At 37.8% G+C, this 15628-nt stretch overlaps 1 protein-coding gene across 1 annotated transcript in view; it reads right to left on the bottom strand.

The window, feature by feature from the left end:
- SLC2A13 (solute carrier family 2 member 13) overlaps window positions 1-15628 on the bottom strand; it is a 2419048-nt gene that overhangs the window by 150390 nt on the left and 2253030 nt on the right. Inside the window, exon 8 of the mRNA XM_044066204.1 lies at window positions 6816-6937. Coding sequence (XP_043922139.1) covers window positions 6816-6937 — 122 coding nt within the window. The remainder of the gene's footprint in view (window positions 1-6815; window positions 6938-15628) is intronic.

Genomic DNA, 15628 nt, shown 5'->3' with positions numbered 1-15628 from the left:
GCATATGTGTGATCCATGATATGAGTTGATAAAAGACAATTTTGTACGTGGTGTTAATGATGCAGTGAGAAAGATTTTGCTTCACAATAGTGAATTAACATTGAGCAAAGCCACTGAGATTTGCCAACTACATGAGATTACAGAAAAGCATACAAATATGCTTACAAATGAGAAAAGCATGTTTGCAGTATCTGCTAGTGTGAATGTTGATAGTGTGCAGCAGAAAAGATAAAAAAGAAGTATAAACAGAGAGGCAGTGCCACACCTAACCTCAATGTTAACTATTGCAATTGTGGAGGCAGTTATGAACCTAAACAGGAAAAGCGTTTAGCTTTTGTTCAGCAGTGTCACAAATGTAAAATGTGGAATCATTTCAAAAGGCTTTGTAAGTCTAAAATGTCACAAACTTATACTAAAAGAGTGTATCTGAAGAAGCAAGTAGATCAGACAGAGACTGTAGCAAACTCTGAGAGCTGTGAGCAAATGTTCTATGTTGATGGTGTCTCTGATCAATGAAACAGCTAATACAGTAGGTTATCAGTTGTCAGCAAAGAGTGAAATGTTTTATGCTCTACAAATTAATGGGAAACCTGTAGAGCTTAAAGTAGACACTGGATCTAAGTGCATTGTTACATCAGCATAAATGTTTGCTAAGGTAAAAGCTGGTGAGAAACTTGATTCAGCAAAGTGTGCAAAACTAGTTGCATATGGTGGTGAAGAGGTTCAAACTAATGGTGTAGTAGTTCTTTCATGCCAGTCTGCTGTAAACAGCAATGACTTGCAGTTTTATATAGTCAGAAGACACTTGCAGTCACTGTTAGGCCTCAAAGACAGTCTGAGAATGGGACTGATTTCATTTAATAAAGAGGTCCACCATACAAGTCTGAACAACGACGACAGTTTTACACAGAATATTTTTTTTGTGAATATGCTGATATTTTCAAAGATGAGCTTGGTGAACTTCTTCAAGCCCAGTTGTCAGACCAGCATGGAAGATTCCAGTAGCAATGCAGAGTAAAGTAAAGGAAAAACTAGAAAAAATGGTGAATTTAGGTGCCCTTACTCCAGTAGAAGAAACAACTGAATGGGTATCCTATATGGTCGTAGCTCATAAGAAAAGCTCAGTTGATATTCAAATATGTATTGATTCATGAGATTAAAACAAAGCACTAAAGCATCCTCATCACCCAATGCATACAGTAGAAGAGGTAGCCACTCTCATGCCAAATTCGACTGTTTTTTCAATCTTAGATACAAAAAGCTTCTTTTGACAAATTTCTCTGGATCGCAAATCTTCATAGGTAACTACATTCAGTACACCATTTGGTAGATACAGATTTTTAAGAATGTCAATTGGAATAAATTCTGTCAATGAGGTATATCAACGTGCCATGGAACATTTTTTTTCTGATTATACATGTGCTATTATAGTAGTCAACATAGTTTTTGGGAGCTATGGTGAACATGAACATGACAGAAATCTTAGAAATGTCCTAGACCATGCACGTGAAGTACATCTCAAACTAAATCCTCAGAAATTTAAATTCAAACTGAAAGAAGTTACTTATGTGGGTCATTTGTTTATAAGTTCTGGCTTATAACCAGATTAGTCTAAACAAACAACAATTGTTGAAATGCCAGTTCCAGAGAATGTCACATCTTTACAATGTTTTCTAGGTATGTTGAACTATTTTGGAAAGTTTATCCCAGACTTGAGTGAGTTTTCTGCAACATTACGTGAGCTGACACACCAAAATATAAACTGGTCCTGGTTGGAACAACACCAAAGAGCATTTGATATTATGAAGAAGGAAAGTGCAAGTCCAACTACATTGAGATATTATGATGTTCACAAACCTGTAACTCTTTCTTGTGATGCTTCAAGGTACGGCCTTGGTGCAGCATGTCTTCAAGAAGGCATACTCATTGCTTATGCATCAAGAACTTTAACTCAAACAGAGATGCACTATGCACAAATAGAAAAAGAACGTTTGGCAGCAGTGTTTACATGTTCGAAGTTCAATGATTTTATTTATGGCAGGCTAAATAAAGACTGATCACCAACCACTAGTGACAGTTTTGAAAAAGCCAATACATACAGCCCTAGCTTGATTGCAACACATGATGTTAAAACTGCAAAAGTACAATTTCAATGTTGTTTACAAAAAAGGCAAATACTTGTACCTTCTTGATGCTTTGTCATGTGCACCCAAATGACAGAGCAGCATGAAAATGAAACAGCAGACTTTGAAGTCATGAAAGTCAGAAATTTTTCATCATCAAGGCTTGATGAATTAAGAAATCACACAGCTTCAGACCCATTCTCCAGAAGTTGAAAAACATTATCAGTCAAGAATGGCCAACACGACAAACCAGTTTACCAATTGACATTTAGCAGTATTTTCCTTACAGAGATGAGCTCATGATGGAAGATAGAATCATCATGAAAGGTCCAAAAGTGGTAATTCCCAAAGCATTACAACAGGAATATATCAAAATTTTGCATCATCGTCACCTAGGTACTGATTCAACCAAAAGAAGGTCGAGAGGCATTGTACTTTGGCCTTCTATGTCTAAAGCTATAGAGAAGAAATCTCTAGCACGTTCAATCTGTAACAGCACCAAACTGCATCAACAAAAAGAACTGCTTCAGCTACACCAAATTCCTGAATTACCATGGTCGACGGTTGCTGTAGATATTTTCAAATAGAATGGTCAGCATTACTTGGTGTTAGTCGACTCTTACTCATATTGGCTTGAAATTGACCTACTTTGGAACTTGACGTTCAGCACAGTCATTACAAAATTGAAGAAACATTTTTCTGTCCGTGGTAGTCTGCACAACGTCATGTCTGACAATGCTGCACAGTTTGCTAGTCAGCAGTTCATGAAATTGGCTGAATCGTGGGTCTATTTTCATATTACCAGTAGTCCTGACTATCCACAAGCCAATGGTTTAGATGAACATGCAGTTCGTAGTGCAAAGTATTTGGTGGAAGAATCCAAAAGAGATGGTACTGATGTTTTCTTTAACTTTTTCAGTCTCAGAAACATTCCTCAAGACAGCTTGCTTGGTTCACCTGCTCAAAGATTGATGTCCAGACACACACGAACAACTCTTCTGATCAGCAAACAATTGTTAGTACCAAACACAAAGAATAACAGAGTGGTCAAGGCTCAACTTTCGAGAAAGTGTCAGTCACAAAAGTTGTACTATGATAAAACCAGTAAATCTCTTTGACCATTGTTACAAGGAGAAGTTGTGAGAATGCAAACAAACAAAGGTTATGATCATGTAAGAATCATGAAGGACATTTGTGATGAAACAAGAGCTTACATCATACAATCTGAAGGAATGGATTGCAGACAGAATTGCAGGCGTGTTACCTGTCTCAGAACCAGTGCCACAGCAGACTGCCTGTGACGACGACTCTGATTTCCAGAGTGACTCCTCAACTGTTCAAATTCAAAAGAACAGTGTACTGTCTTCCAACAACTTTGATGTAAACCTAGATGTTATAGTACTGAATAAATCCCAAGATACTGTCCCTGTTGCTAAATCTAATCAGAATTTCTTTGTAACTAGATCGGGTAGAATTTGCGAACCCAATCCTAAATACACAACGACTTGGACTTGAAATTAGTTATGTTTTCCTGAAATGCTGAAATAATGTCTAGCTCTTAAATATGCCTTTGTTCTTGTATTTTGCAATGTCAAACAAAATTAAAGAGGAAGGATGTAGATCAGTGTGCATACTTAACCTAGTCAGCCACTGTAGCTAGACAGCACGTGCATATAAGTTAATGAGTATGTGCTAGATCAGTGTCATTTTGTGTAGTCAGCTGGTGTGAATGTAAGCTTGAATGGAGATGCACGTGTGTGTGTTAGAAGTAACAAATCAGTCAGTAACCATATGAAGTACATATACAAGTTACAGCTCCTGATGTGTATATGTGTAATAAATGACTTGAATGCAGACCCAGCCTCAGTGTCTCATTTGAATACATGAGACATGTCAACAAGTCCATTTGCTGTTTTTGGGGAAAGTGCTTGGCTATTTCTCAGTTGTGCTATTTCTTGTATTGCTAGTGGGTTATGGTGTTCTGCTGTATCTTTTCCTTTTCTTCTATATGTTTTTAATTACTGATTTACATATCATTATTAGCATTTGTTGGACGTGTCCATAATTATGTCAATTTTTCTGTTTAATGGTGGGTTGTTTATACATCCATTGAGTCCTGCACGTATGGCTACAAATGTGCTTATAACATAATCTTTACCACTTGTGTTCCATACTGTAGTGTAGAATTCTCTTGTACTGAGTTTAAGTTCTCTGGTGTAATAGTGTACAAGTTTATATTATAGTGTTTTTTGTTTGTTTTTGCCAGTTTTCAAATATGTTTACAGTCCAGTTTGTTTGTTTTCTTGTACTTGTTTCTTCCTTTTCCAGTTCTAGTATTTGTATATCTTCAGGTGTGTTTTTTTCTGTATGCCTTTTGTTGGCTTCTTGTTTTCTATTAATATGAAAAATGTCTTCTGTTTTCTGAAGTGTATCAGTAGACATATTATCCTCATTTATCTGGGAATTGTTATATTGTTGTACTTCCTGCTCTTGATCTTGCCGTACTTTCTTGCTTGTTGGAGGATGATTTATTATCTCTGGTATGTTGTCAAATATTTCTTGTAGTTCACTGTCAGCTATTAGATTAAAGTTTAATTCCATGTTTTCCTGGTTTTATTTTCTTTCTTTACAGTGTGTTATTGGTGGTTATTTTTTTGAGTTTAGAGTTTATCTGAGGTAAGAAGGCTTGTGGATGTTTGTGCAGTTTACACAAGGATGTATTGGTTGGTTTTGTGTTTGTTTTGAGTACTGCACAACACATTTGATTATTTTTGTCATACGTCTAGGTTGTTTTACATTGCATGTGTTATATTTTTCTTTTTTTTTCAGTTATTTACTCAGTTTATCTAAAACAGGCATGGTTGTTAGACTGTCCAATCAGTGTGCTCATTTTGGAATATTGCTTAGTATGCACTGTTTAGCTAGATTGGTTTCCTTACTGATTATTTATCTTTATTCACTTATTACTGACATTGTAAAGAATTGTAAATAGGTTAGTTTATGGTTGGTGGTAAAATGATTGGGCATAGCTGTAATGATTCTTGTGTACATTTTAAGTAGTTGGTGGGGCCGTAAGTATTTTTACTGTGTACTGTCATGCAGTGAAGCAAGGAACTGATGGTTCTGAGTGTGCTGTTGGCACTGCCTGAGGTTGTCTGCGCACAATATATTTGTTTTTAACATACGGAAGACATCCACATACAAGCATGTGATCCATGCTGTACTGCATACAAGAAAAATCAGGTACATTTTTGATTTATTTGCACATACCTGATTTTTCTTGTATGTATATAACTGGTTTGCATATGCTGACAGGAAAGTGCCTCTGCTCAATGGTACTTTAGTGGTCAGATTTTTTCCTACTGGTATATGCTCAATTTACAATGGGCATGCTGGTTTGGCTGACCAATCAGTATACTCAGTTTTGAATATTAATGAGGTTCTATTGTATATTATAGCAATAGCCCATGCCTGGGTGTGGGTAATGCTGGATTTACCCACGGTTGGTGTGGTTTGGTCATGAGGGCGAAGCCCGAATGGCCAAACAAAAACAACCGTGGGTAAATCCAGCATTACCCACACCGAGAAGTGGGTTATTGCTATTATACAATGACATTATTTATGAAAAAAAAAAATTACTTTTCTTAAATAATGGCATTGTATAATGCCTCCTTGCTGCCCTTCCGCAGCTGTCTGGTATTCTGCGGCAGTTCTGATGTACTGCGCATGCGTATGCTTACGCAGTACATCAGAGCTGTGGGCAAAAGCAACGGAGAAAGCAAGATCTCTGTTGCTTTTTACAAACTGTCTCGCTATGTTAAAGGAGTTTAACATAGTGAGACAGCTTTAAAAAAAGCAACAGAGAATCTCCGTTGCTATTTTTAATGCTGTCTCGCTATGTTAAACCCATTTAGCATAGCGAGACAGTTTTGAAAAAAGCAACGGAGAAAGCAAGATCTCCGTTGCTTTTTACAAAGTGTTTCGCTATGTTAAAGGAGTTTAACATAGCGAGACAGCTTTAAAAAAAGCAACGGAGATAGGAAGATCTCTGTTACTTTTTTTAAAGCTGTCTCGCTATGTTAACTTGTTTAACATAGCGAGACAGTGTGTAAAAAGCAACGGAGATCTTGCGTTCTCCGTTACTGTAAAAAGAGTTATACTAATGGAAAAAGTCCGGGCGACCGGACCTTTTTCCATTATTATAACTCTGATTTACAACGTGCATGCTGACCAATCAGCGTGCACGTTTTGGAATATTAATGGGGGGTTGTTGTATAATATTATATAATGCTATCCTAATTCCAGCTAGAATGCTTGTGCACACATATTAACTGCTGCAGTAATGTAAATGTTATTTTTTAGCATGAGAATCTTAACATCTGCAAAGACATTTTTATTTACAAGTACTGCAGGTATATTGGAATATAATCTGTACAAGTGCTCATCTTAATAATATCAAAAAGCAGGTGCTTCATTTTATGCTCATGTGGCCTTTTTTAGGAAAAGCTGCTGGCTAACAGTGCTGATCAAATGATGACACATGGCATAATAAAATACAATATAATTTAGTTAATACCATATTGTGTCATCAATGAAGAATATTAAATGGTGATACAAAGTTATAACCAACAAATGTGTGATATGCATAAATAAGATCTCATTTTATATTAAACAGATAAAAAGTATTCTTACCAGGTGCAAAGCAAATCAAGTATAAAATGAGACCCAGAAGTGCTGTCCATGAATATGGAGTTGGACAGTAATTATATGCCCAAAGTAGTCCTCCTTCATTATTCACTGTTTTGTTTGAACATCTGTTAACATAAATAAGCACAACACTTAAAACAAAAGACTAGTGTTATACAGATTAAAATACAGACAGGTTTAAAAGCAGAGTTTTAAAAGTAAAGAGTACTTCTGCTCACAGTAATATGTAATTAATAAAAACATGTTCACATGTATTACAAAGCTGTGACACTGCAGCAAATGGAAAATCAATCTGTAGGTAAGAAAAATAGAATATTTAAAAGGACAGAAGACAGGGTACATTCAGAGGCACATAGCCCACTGTGCAATCTTGTTTCCTAGCAGGATTACAACTCGTGAATATGTACCTTGGAGTAATTCAAAGACAGCTATGGTGTTGTAGTAGTATGACACCTCTGACAAATAGTGCTACAGCAGTCTGTTGGACGATGCTGTATATAATAAGGGCACTCCATAAGAGTGGCTAATGTAAATTAACAGTGACGCTTGCCACAGACCTTTAATCCAAGATCAAAATAGTACTTTACAGTGATATTAAGACAATCTCCATCATGCTTTTTCAGAGTAGATCAGTGGGTGTGAACACACTGTTTTAAGATTTTTACCCATTGCTGTCTATGGCATCTGGCATCAGTGAAGCAATTAACACTGCATCAGATAAATACTTCAAGTATATATGTGTGGGTATGTACCGGTGCAACAGCATTGCCTGAGTTGAGAGGTGGGACATTAATGTAGTTGGTTCCAGCTGTGCTAGGTGTTTGATTCAAAAGCACAAAAAATGACTTATAATGTTTTGCCCTATACAGCTCTTGTAAGTCTCCAAATCATTAGTTGGCTCCACAGTGCAAGTGGATCATAGAGTGCTGCACTATTATCATTTTGCAGCTAACATTTCTGAATAGCCCCCAGAGTCTTACTTGTTTATTTTCTTATGAGGTTTGCTATTTGAATAATAATGGAATTACATACATCAAATTAAGATGCAAATGACTTTTATTTATTTTACTTAGTTAACATTTATTTACCGGGGAAGTCCGACTGGGCTAATTGCCCATTTTCAGCAGAGGCCCAGGGAGAAAAGCTTCACATAAGAGTACACAGTACAACAGCACAAAATTATACAGATCAGAAGACTTATACAGATCATAAGGAACCATACTATACAACGGAATTCTAATCAATGTTTATCCAAAAACATACAACTATGTAACTTACAACATACAATAACATACACTAATATTATCGGAAATTATACATCAGAAAATTAAGTGGGAAAGAGTTTGAGGGTGGGCTGACATGGGGAAATGTCAAGTAGGTTCAGGCCGGAACACAGCCAGTTGATATTTACATGGATCTTTAGCAGGTTTTTGAACTGTGCTGGACTGGTTGTGTTTAGTATATTCTGAGGAATAGAGAGTTCCATGCTTAAGAGATGAGCTTAGAGTAAAGAGAGTCTCTGAAGCTGTTGTTAGATTTAGTAACTTTTAATAGACATTTGTTGGATGATTTTAGGGTCCTGTTGTTGAGGTACATTTGTACTAGGCTGTGTATGGCTGGACATTTGTCAGGTAGGTATACTATAGAATGGGTTACGGTAAGCTGGTTTAAGGATAAGAGGTTAAGTAGTCCAAGCAATTTGAGTTGTTTTACAGCAAGGCAGTGATGAGTTTTGTGGGGTAGGTTGGCGGCAAATCTGGCTATCTTGTGGTAGCATGTTTCAAGTTTGCTTAAGTTAGTTTTCCTGAGGTTTGTGAGTATAGGGGAGGCATATAATAGAGTGGATAGTAGGTGTGTCTTGGCGATTGCTTGTCTGAAAGAGTTGCTTAGGTAAGTATTAATCTTGGAAAGAGAATCCAATTTAATGTGGGCCTTTTTAACTGCAAGTGATATATGCTTGTTAAATTTTAAATTATCAATAGTACACCTAGTAGTTTAGTTTCTGAGATTGGTTTAATTAGTGTGTGATTGGATGAGATGATTTTAAAGTCCTGAATGAGGTTGTTTGTTTTGTGATTGTTGTTGGGGAATAGCATTAGTATTTTTTTGGGGGGGTTTAGGACGAGTTGATATTTATTTAGGAAAGATTCAATGGCTATGAAGGACTTTAACAGCTAATTAAAAGAATAGTGTGAATGGGAAATAAGGGTCAGTAAGAGAGACTCAAAAGAAGAGCCAGCATACCACAGGGGTTACTAAAACAAAAGGATATTCAGGGTGATGGACTTGTGGCAGAAACAAGAATAAAGTAATCAGTAAGATGGGAAAGTATATTGTGTTTCTTCTGAGGAGATGCAAGCATCATTATAGGATTAAAGGAGTATAGGGGAACACAAAAGAAATGGGGCTGGAAAAAGCCTTTATTCAATATACAAAAAAATAATTGAATCGAAGGAATACAAAGAGATTCACAACTAGATGAAGGACAAATAAAGAAAAAAACTGAAAAGTGATTGTTTTAGTGAAATCCTAATCCAAGATTACAACATCCACAGACATGATAGAACACACAAGCATGGTGGTGGCATAGCCATAATATACAAAGATACACTCAAACTGGAACATGTTGACTATTACCACCCCCAAGACATCACACATTCTGAAATATTAATCTCCTGCCTCCAACAAACACATTATAATTATAGCAATTTACATCCCCCCAGAAACAACTTGTCCATTATTGAAAACCTTCTTTGGTAGCCTGCATTAACCTTTAATCAGGAAACCATTATAATAGGGGATTTCAACATGGATTGGTCCACTTGCTCATAGGTTCATATGTAGGTACTAGGCTATTGGCCCAAAGGCCTAAGTAAGCCTAGCCAACAAGGTTCCCTGGCTTACATTAACAAAGAAAGTTAATTTCCTGTACCCCTGTCGATCAGAGCCACAGAAGTGATCCCTGGGGTGTATTTCCTATTTCCCATACACTCATCAAGATTTTTCTTAAAGAGTGCTAATGAGAAATTTTGCTTGACATAGATGGGTAGCTTGTTCCAGAGTATAGGAGGTCTCTGGGACAGGAATCTATCCCTCCAGCCCAGCATGTCTTGTTTATTGTGGTGATAAGGTTTAGGTCCCTAGAGCATGTAGCTCAGAGGGATTGGGATTTCTTAAGGTGCAGGATATTCAACAGCTCTGGGTTTAACATAGCTTTATATGTTAGGCAGAGATCTCCTTGGAGTAGGCGATATGCTACAAAGTAAAGCTGGAGTTTTTGAGATGGTCAGTGTAAGGTATCTGTTTGTGGCCAGTATTCCTCTTTGTGAGGTACTTCTGTGGTCTTTCCAGCTGCTGCAGATGTCTTGTGAGGTACATTCCAAAAGGGGCGTTGTACTCTATAATGGGTCTAATGAGTGCCAAGTAGAGGGGAACAATCTCTTTTTTCCTGGATGAGAACCCTTTTGTGATGAGGTGTGCCACATAGAAGGATTTCCTGACTACTGTGGTGATGTGATTATCAAAGGAGAGACTACTGTCCAGCTGGGTCCCAAGGTTTCATCACACATTCAGCGTTAAGTAAACTGCCGTTTATGTGGTAGTTCGTGGGTACAGAGTTTTTTACCAAAGGGGATGATAATGCACTTTTTGGCATTGAGCTTGAGGCCATGCCTCTGACACCATGCATCTGTCTCAGTGAGGCCCTTCTGTAGGATGTCCACATCATTTGGGGACTCAGCTATGGCTCCTAGCTTGCAGTCATCTGTGAACTTCATTAGCCAGAGACCTTCTGTGTAAGCCTGTTCTTCAAAGAAGTAGATACCAAACAGGAGAGGTCTCAGGACTGAACCCTGTGGTACTCCACTTGTCACTGGTTTGAAGTCAGATTTGCAGTCTGCAACTTTTACAGTGTGGGTTCTGTCAGTGAGCCAGTTGGCAACTCATTTTGTGACATAGAGATTTATACCTAGTTTAGTGAGTTTAGCTATAATTCCAGAATGGGGGATGGTGTCGAAAGCCTTGGCAAGGTCAAGATAGGCTGTGTGAACCACCTTACCCTCGTCTACAGATTTGGTGACTCCCTCAAAGAAGTCGATCAGGTTCAGAAGGCATGATCTGCCTTTCACAAACCCAAAATGGGTGGGGTCCAGAGTTTGGCGGTTACCAATGTCATTGTTTATGAGTTCCATGATGATACATTACCAATGTCATTGTTTATGAGTTCCATGATGATACACTCCATGGCCTTGCAGACCAGGCTCATCAGGCTAATAGGGCGATAGTTCTCAGGATCAGTGGTGGCTCCCCACTGGGATAACTGTTGCTGTGTGCCATTCAGTGGCCACAAAGCCTGACGTGAGACTATGACTGAACACGGTGCTTAGGTGGGGAGCCAGTTCATTCTGAAGTTCATGTAAAACGCAGCCTGGAATGTTGTCCGGTCCTATGGATGCTGTGTTTTTGACTTTAGTGGGTGCAACTTTTACCTGCATAGATGTAATTACAGGGACTCTGCATTCTTCCTGTATAGATATGGGCCCTTTAGGGGGTGAGAGCGGGGTAAAGTTAGCACTGAACCTGTCTGCCAGGATGTTGGCAATATCAGTTGGTTCTGTAATTTTCGTGCCATTGTGCTGTAACTCTGAGCAGATCTGGGTGTTGCCATTGAGATTCTTGACATAGCTATAGAATGCTTTGTGGTTGCCCTTAGAATCAGTGGCAATTGTGTTTTCGTAGCTAGCTATGGAGGATCTTGTAAGGGATCTCATCTTCTTACTGAGGCTGACCAGGCAGCTCCTCCACTCATGGGATTTTACTCTCTTTTGCAACAGTTTCTTCCTTCTGTTGTACAGTTTATTTATGGCATGGGACCACCAGATTGGCTTCATTTTTTTTGGAGGATACATCTTGGTTCTGTTTGGGATAGTACAATCCATGCATTCCTGTAAGTTCTTATAGAGTGCATTTGTGTAGGATTCAGTATTAACTGTATTGTCCATCTGCATGGGTGTCATGAAGTCCACCATTTCTGTCTTAAGAAACATGAAGTTGGCTTTGGAGAAATTTTTTACCATGGTTTCCTTAATGGTGTGTTGGGGCGGGATATCTAGGGCGATCAGCCTATGGTCGGATCTGACCAACGAGGCATTGATTTCAGGTGTGGAACACCGGTCGCTCATGTTGGTAATGACTAGGTCTAGGATATTGTTGTCATCTGACAACCCCTCCAAATTTCTTAACCTCTGTGGTTTCAATCAAATAATACAATCCCCAACCAGAATCGACAAACATAGTAACAGACAATCTATCTTAGACTGAACTCTAGCAAATAGGCCCTCCCTCTGTCATAAATCCTGCTACCTCCAGACAGCTTAATTGATAATCTACCCACCTATCTGCTTAGAATCAGCATATGCCTTCCAAAACGCATCATATATAAACTAGTCCACAATAAAAGAAACTTCTCCCCAGAAATCTTTAAATCCCTTCATCAACAATGTGACTGAAACCCAATAAAATATCTCCACTTAAATTCTGCAGTTCAGTACTTCAATAATACGTTTCTCAATATTCTAAACAACTTGGCAACCCTTAGAAAGATCCATGTTAAATCAAAACATATTCAATGGCTTACTACGGACACCTTAGTGTATTTCACCACAGTTCTGATGATGTCTTAATGTTATAGATGAAACGCTGGACTGTGGATGTTTTTAACCTAATTTTGATATTAAACATATTCTTCAACAAGTTTTGAGTTCGGTGGCTGATTTGCTAATTGTTTTGCTCTTATATTTAATTCTTGTTTTTTGTGTACCATACTTTTATCATAATTTTTTCGACGGTTTCTTTTGTATTTTTTTCTACATGATTTTGTCCCTGTTCTTCTTCACTTACTACTTCCATAACCCACTGAATGTGTTTAGATACATTAACTTCATGTATTTCTCTGTCCCTTCTTTACAATCCATCCACATATGACCTACCTTATTGCATTTAAAACATTTATCACACAACGTATAAAACATTTACTTTTTGTATAATCAACAATCAAGTGATCCGATTTGGGTTGACCCCAGCATTTAACAACACCTTTTTGACCATCTATATTTATAGGAATATGAATGATTTTATCATTTTCCATTTTAATACAGCATTACAATCCCAGCCCCTAGACCATAATCTACTGTCAAAAACTTTAGAAATGTCCAATAATACATCTTTACTTGTGCTATTTAAATGTCTTCAAACTCTCTTTCAATTTCTGTTCTAAACTGAACATGAATTTTCTTCTCAGTTTCTCTGGAAAAAAAAAAAAGGTAACTACATAAGCATTCCACAGAGTACAGTCTTTCTTTTTTTCAAACTGACTCAAAACTTTTCGTGTTGCCTGACCACATTCAAAAATGATATCACAAAACGTTTATTTGCTTATATGAATAAAAGTGCTTACTCTGATAGAGAAGTTATTTGTACCATGCCTCATATTTTTCTATTTATCTTTCTTCCTTGGAGAAAATCCTAACAATATAATTTCTTCTTTGTTTTGTAACAGTTTCTTTTCCTGATGTTCCTTTTCCCTTAACCATATCGGTATAAGTTTTTGTCTTACCATCTCCTGATTTTTGTATTAAAAGTACCTCTTCATTTTGAATTTTTTCCACAATATCTTCCCATGTCACATCCTTGCCACTCTCAAGTTTGCTTTCCTCACATAATTTCTTTAATAAAGCATCCTGAACCCTCCTGATTGGACAGTTGCAATAATACATCTTTTATTGCGTTGGTTCTCTTCCTAGACTAGCTGCTGCCGGAAAATCTCTTCTGAATCTGCAGAAGGATTGTCTGCCTTTTCTCTGACTATGCATCCTTCCACTGTTTCAAAAATATCCATAGGAGATTCGACTGTCTTCCTACCATCATCTCCAACCACTGGAACTCCACAAGAAGGCATATATGCCTTCTTTCTTGATTCTCTGACCTCAGACACAAATATAGAATGCTCAACTACCTTCTATCCTCTTATCCCTCAACACATTTTTAAGCTGATTTGAAGGGTCAACTACATCCGTCTGCACCAAATGACCACAAAACAACTCTCTTGACTCTATTGCTGTGACTCCTTCACTCTCTGAGCAGCCTCCACATCAGAAACAGAAGAAAACACAAAAATGTTCCCCCCAAAATGAAAATAGTAGGGCAAGTTCCCCAATGCCCTGGTCAAACTTCCTCTTAGTGGTATAAATACCAATTCATGTCCATTGTGAAAAAAGGGTCACTACCTAGTAGGACTATCCTAGTCAATAAAAAATAAATAAAAATATTTAGCCCCTTTATGACATTATTCGAGGCAGGCTGTAGCTCTAGGACTATTGGAAGGAGCTGTCCTTAACAGCAAAATTAAATGTGAAAGCAACTATGTTCTCTATTAGAAGTAATGCAGAGTGACTGAGTACATTGTAAAGGGGTAATTCCTGTTCCAATTACTTTTTAGTTTAGTTTGCTGTGAAAAAGTACCACACACAAACTAATCTTATTTAGTGGTCCTGATCTATAGATACAAGAGTTTGCTTGCAGAATTATAGAATCTAGTGGGCTAACATAATGTTCACCATATTGATCCTTGCTGTGGTAGCTTTAGCTACATGGGTTATATCCTGCTAAGGATATAATAGTCAGCCAGCTTCAAAAGATTTAGGGCATCTTCCACACACCCAAACTGTCAAGCAGCTTGATCTGAGTAAAAGACAAGTTTTGGTGCAAAGTCCTTCAGAACTTTACTACTCCTGAACAGTATACTCCTCTGAGGCTTTTGAGGATCAACAGTCAGCTTGTGCTTTCCCTTGCTGGACAGATAGGTTCCTTTTGGGGGAAAAAAAGTTCTGCTTTCTTAATTTTATTGATGTGTTATTACTCTCCTCTTCAGGAAAGTTATTTTAAAATTAGGAGTGTTTTGTTTTAATGGATTGTCTTGAGTCTGTAATGAACTTTTAAATGGAGCACTCGTTTTTTTTTTCCTCTCAGTTTAAATGTAGTATAAAGTATCTGAAAACATTTTTTTCTGTGGAGAAACTGTATTTATTTTTATTTTGTAGGGCTGGTATCATATTTTAAAATGCTTTTTACTGTGATTTTTTTTCTGTCAGAAAAGTAACTTTTGTGGACTAGTAGTGTTTACTGGTAATTGCTGGTTGCCTTCCATGGGAAACAGGCACTAATTTTGGCTTGACCATGAAACAGACTAGTGGTCCCAGAGTTGGTACTTCTTTAGCCACAAAAAGAATAAATTAAGTGAACACACTTTGCCACGGCATTCTAGCAGCTTGCCTCAGCTGCAGGTGGGTGACTCTGCTGTGGTCATCTGTTGTACCGTGGACAACTCACCTTTTATCAGGATCCCTCTGGTGTAGCACCTACAGCCACTATGGACGAAGGGTTAGCCATGTACTCTGCAGCTGTTGGGGTCTCCTCAGTTGAAAAGGGAGAGCCACTCTTGTACATCATGGGAGAGGGAACAGGGAAGGTTTCCCTTTTGAGCCAGAATGCTGTGTCCATCCCTTGGGAAGCAGCTATTGCTATTAGTAACATGGTTGTACCCATTTTCCTGTCAAAAAGAAACAGAAAACCAAGCATATATCTACTCCTCCTGAAATTTCTTTGGATAGGAGTAGTTTACCAGGTATGGCTCATGGTTTAATTCACGCTGTTGCTCCTTCATGTAAAATAGCTCTTGGTAAAAGAAAGAGGGATTGCACTTTTCCTGAAGGGATTCAAGATTTTGAATCTGAACAGAAAGA

This window comes from Protopterus annectens, chromosome 3.part1 (genome assembly GCF_019279795.1).
Source record: "Protopterus annectens isolate FY-2018-M chromosome 3.part1, PAN1.0, whole genome shotgun sequence".
NCBI classification, from domain to species: domain Eukaryota; kingdom Metazoa; phylum Chordata; order Ceratodontiformes; family Protopteridae; genus Protopterus; species Protopterus annectens.
The sequence above is the reverse complement of the archived record's forward strand: the minus strand, read 5'-3'. Positions and strand labels throughout refer to the sequence as shown.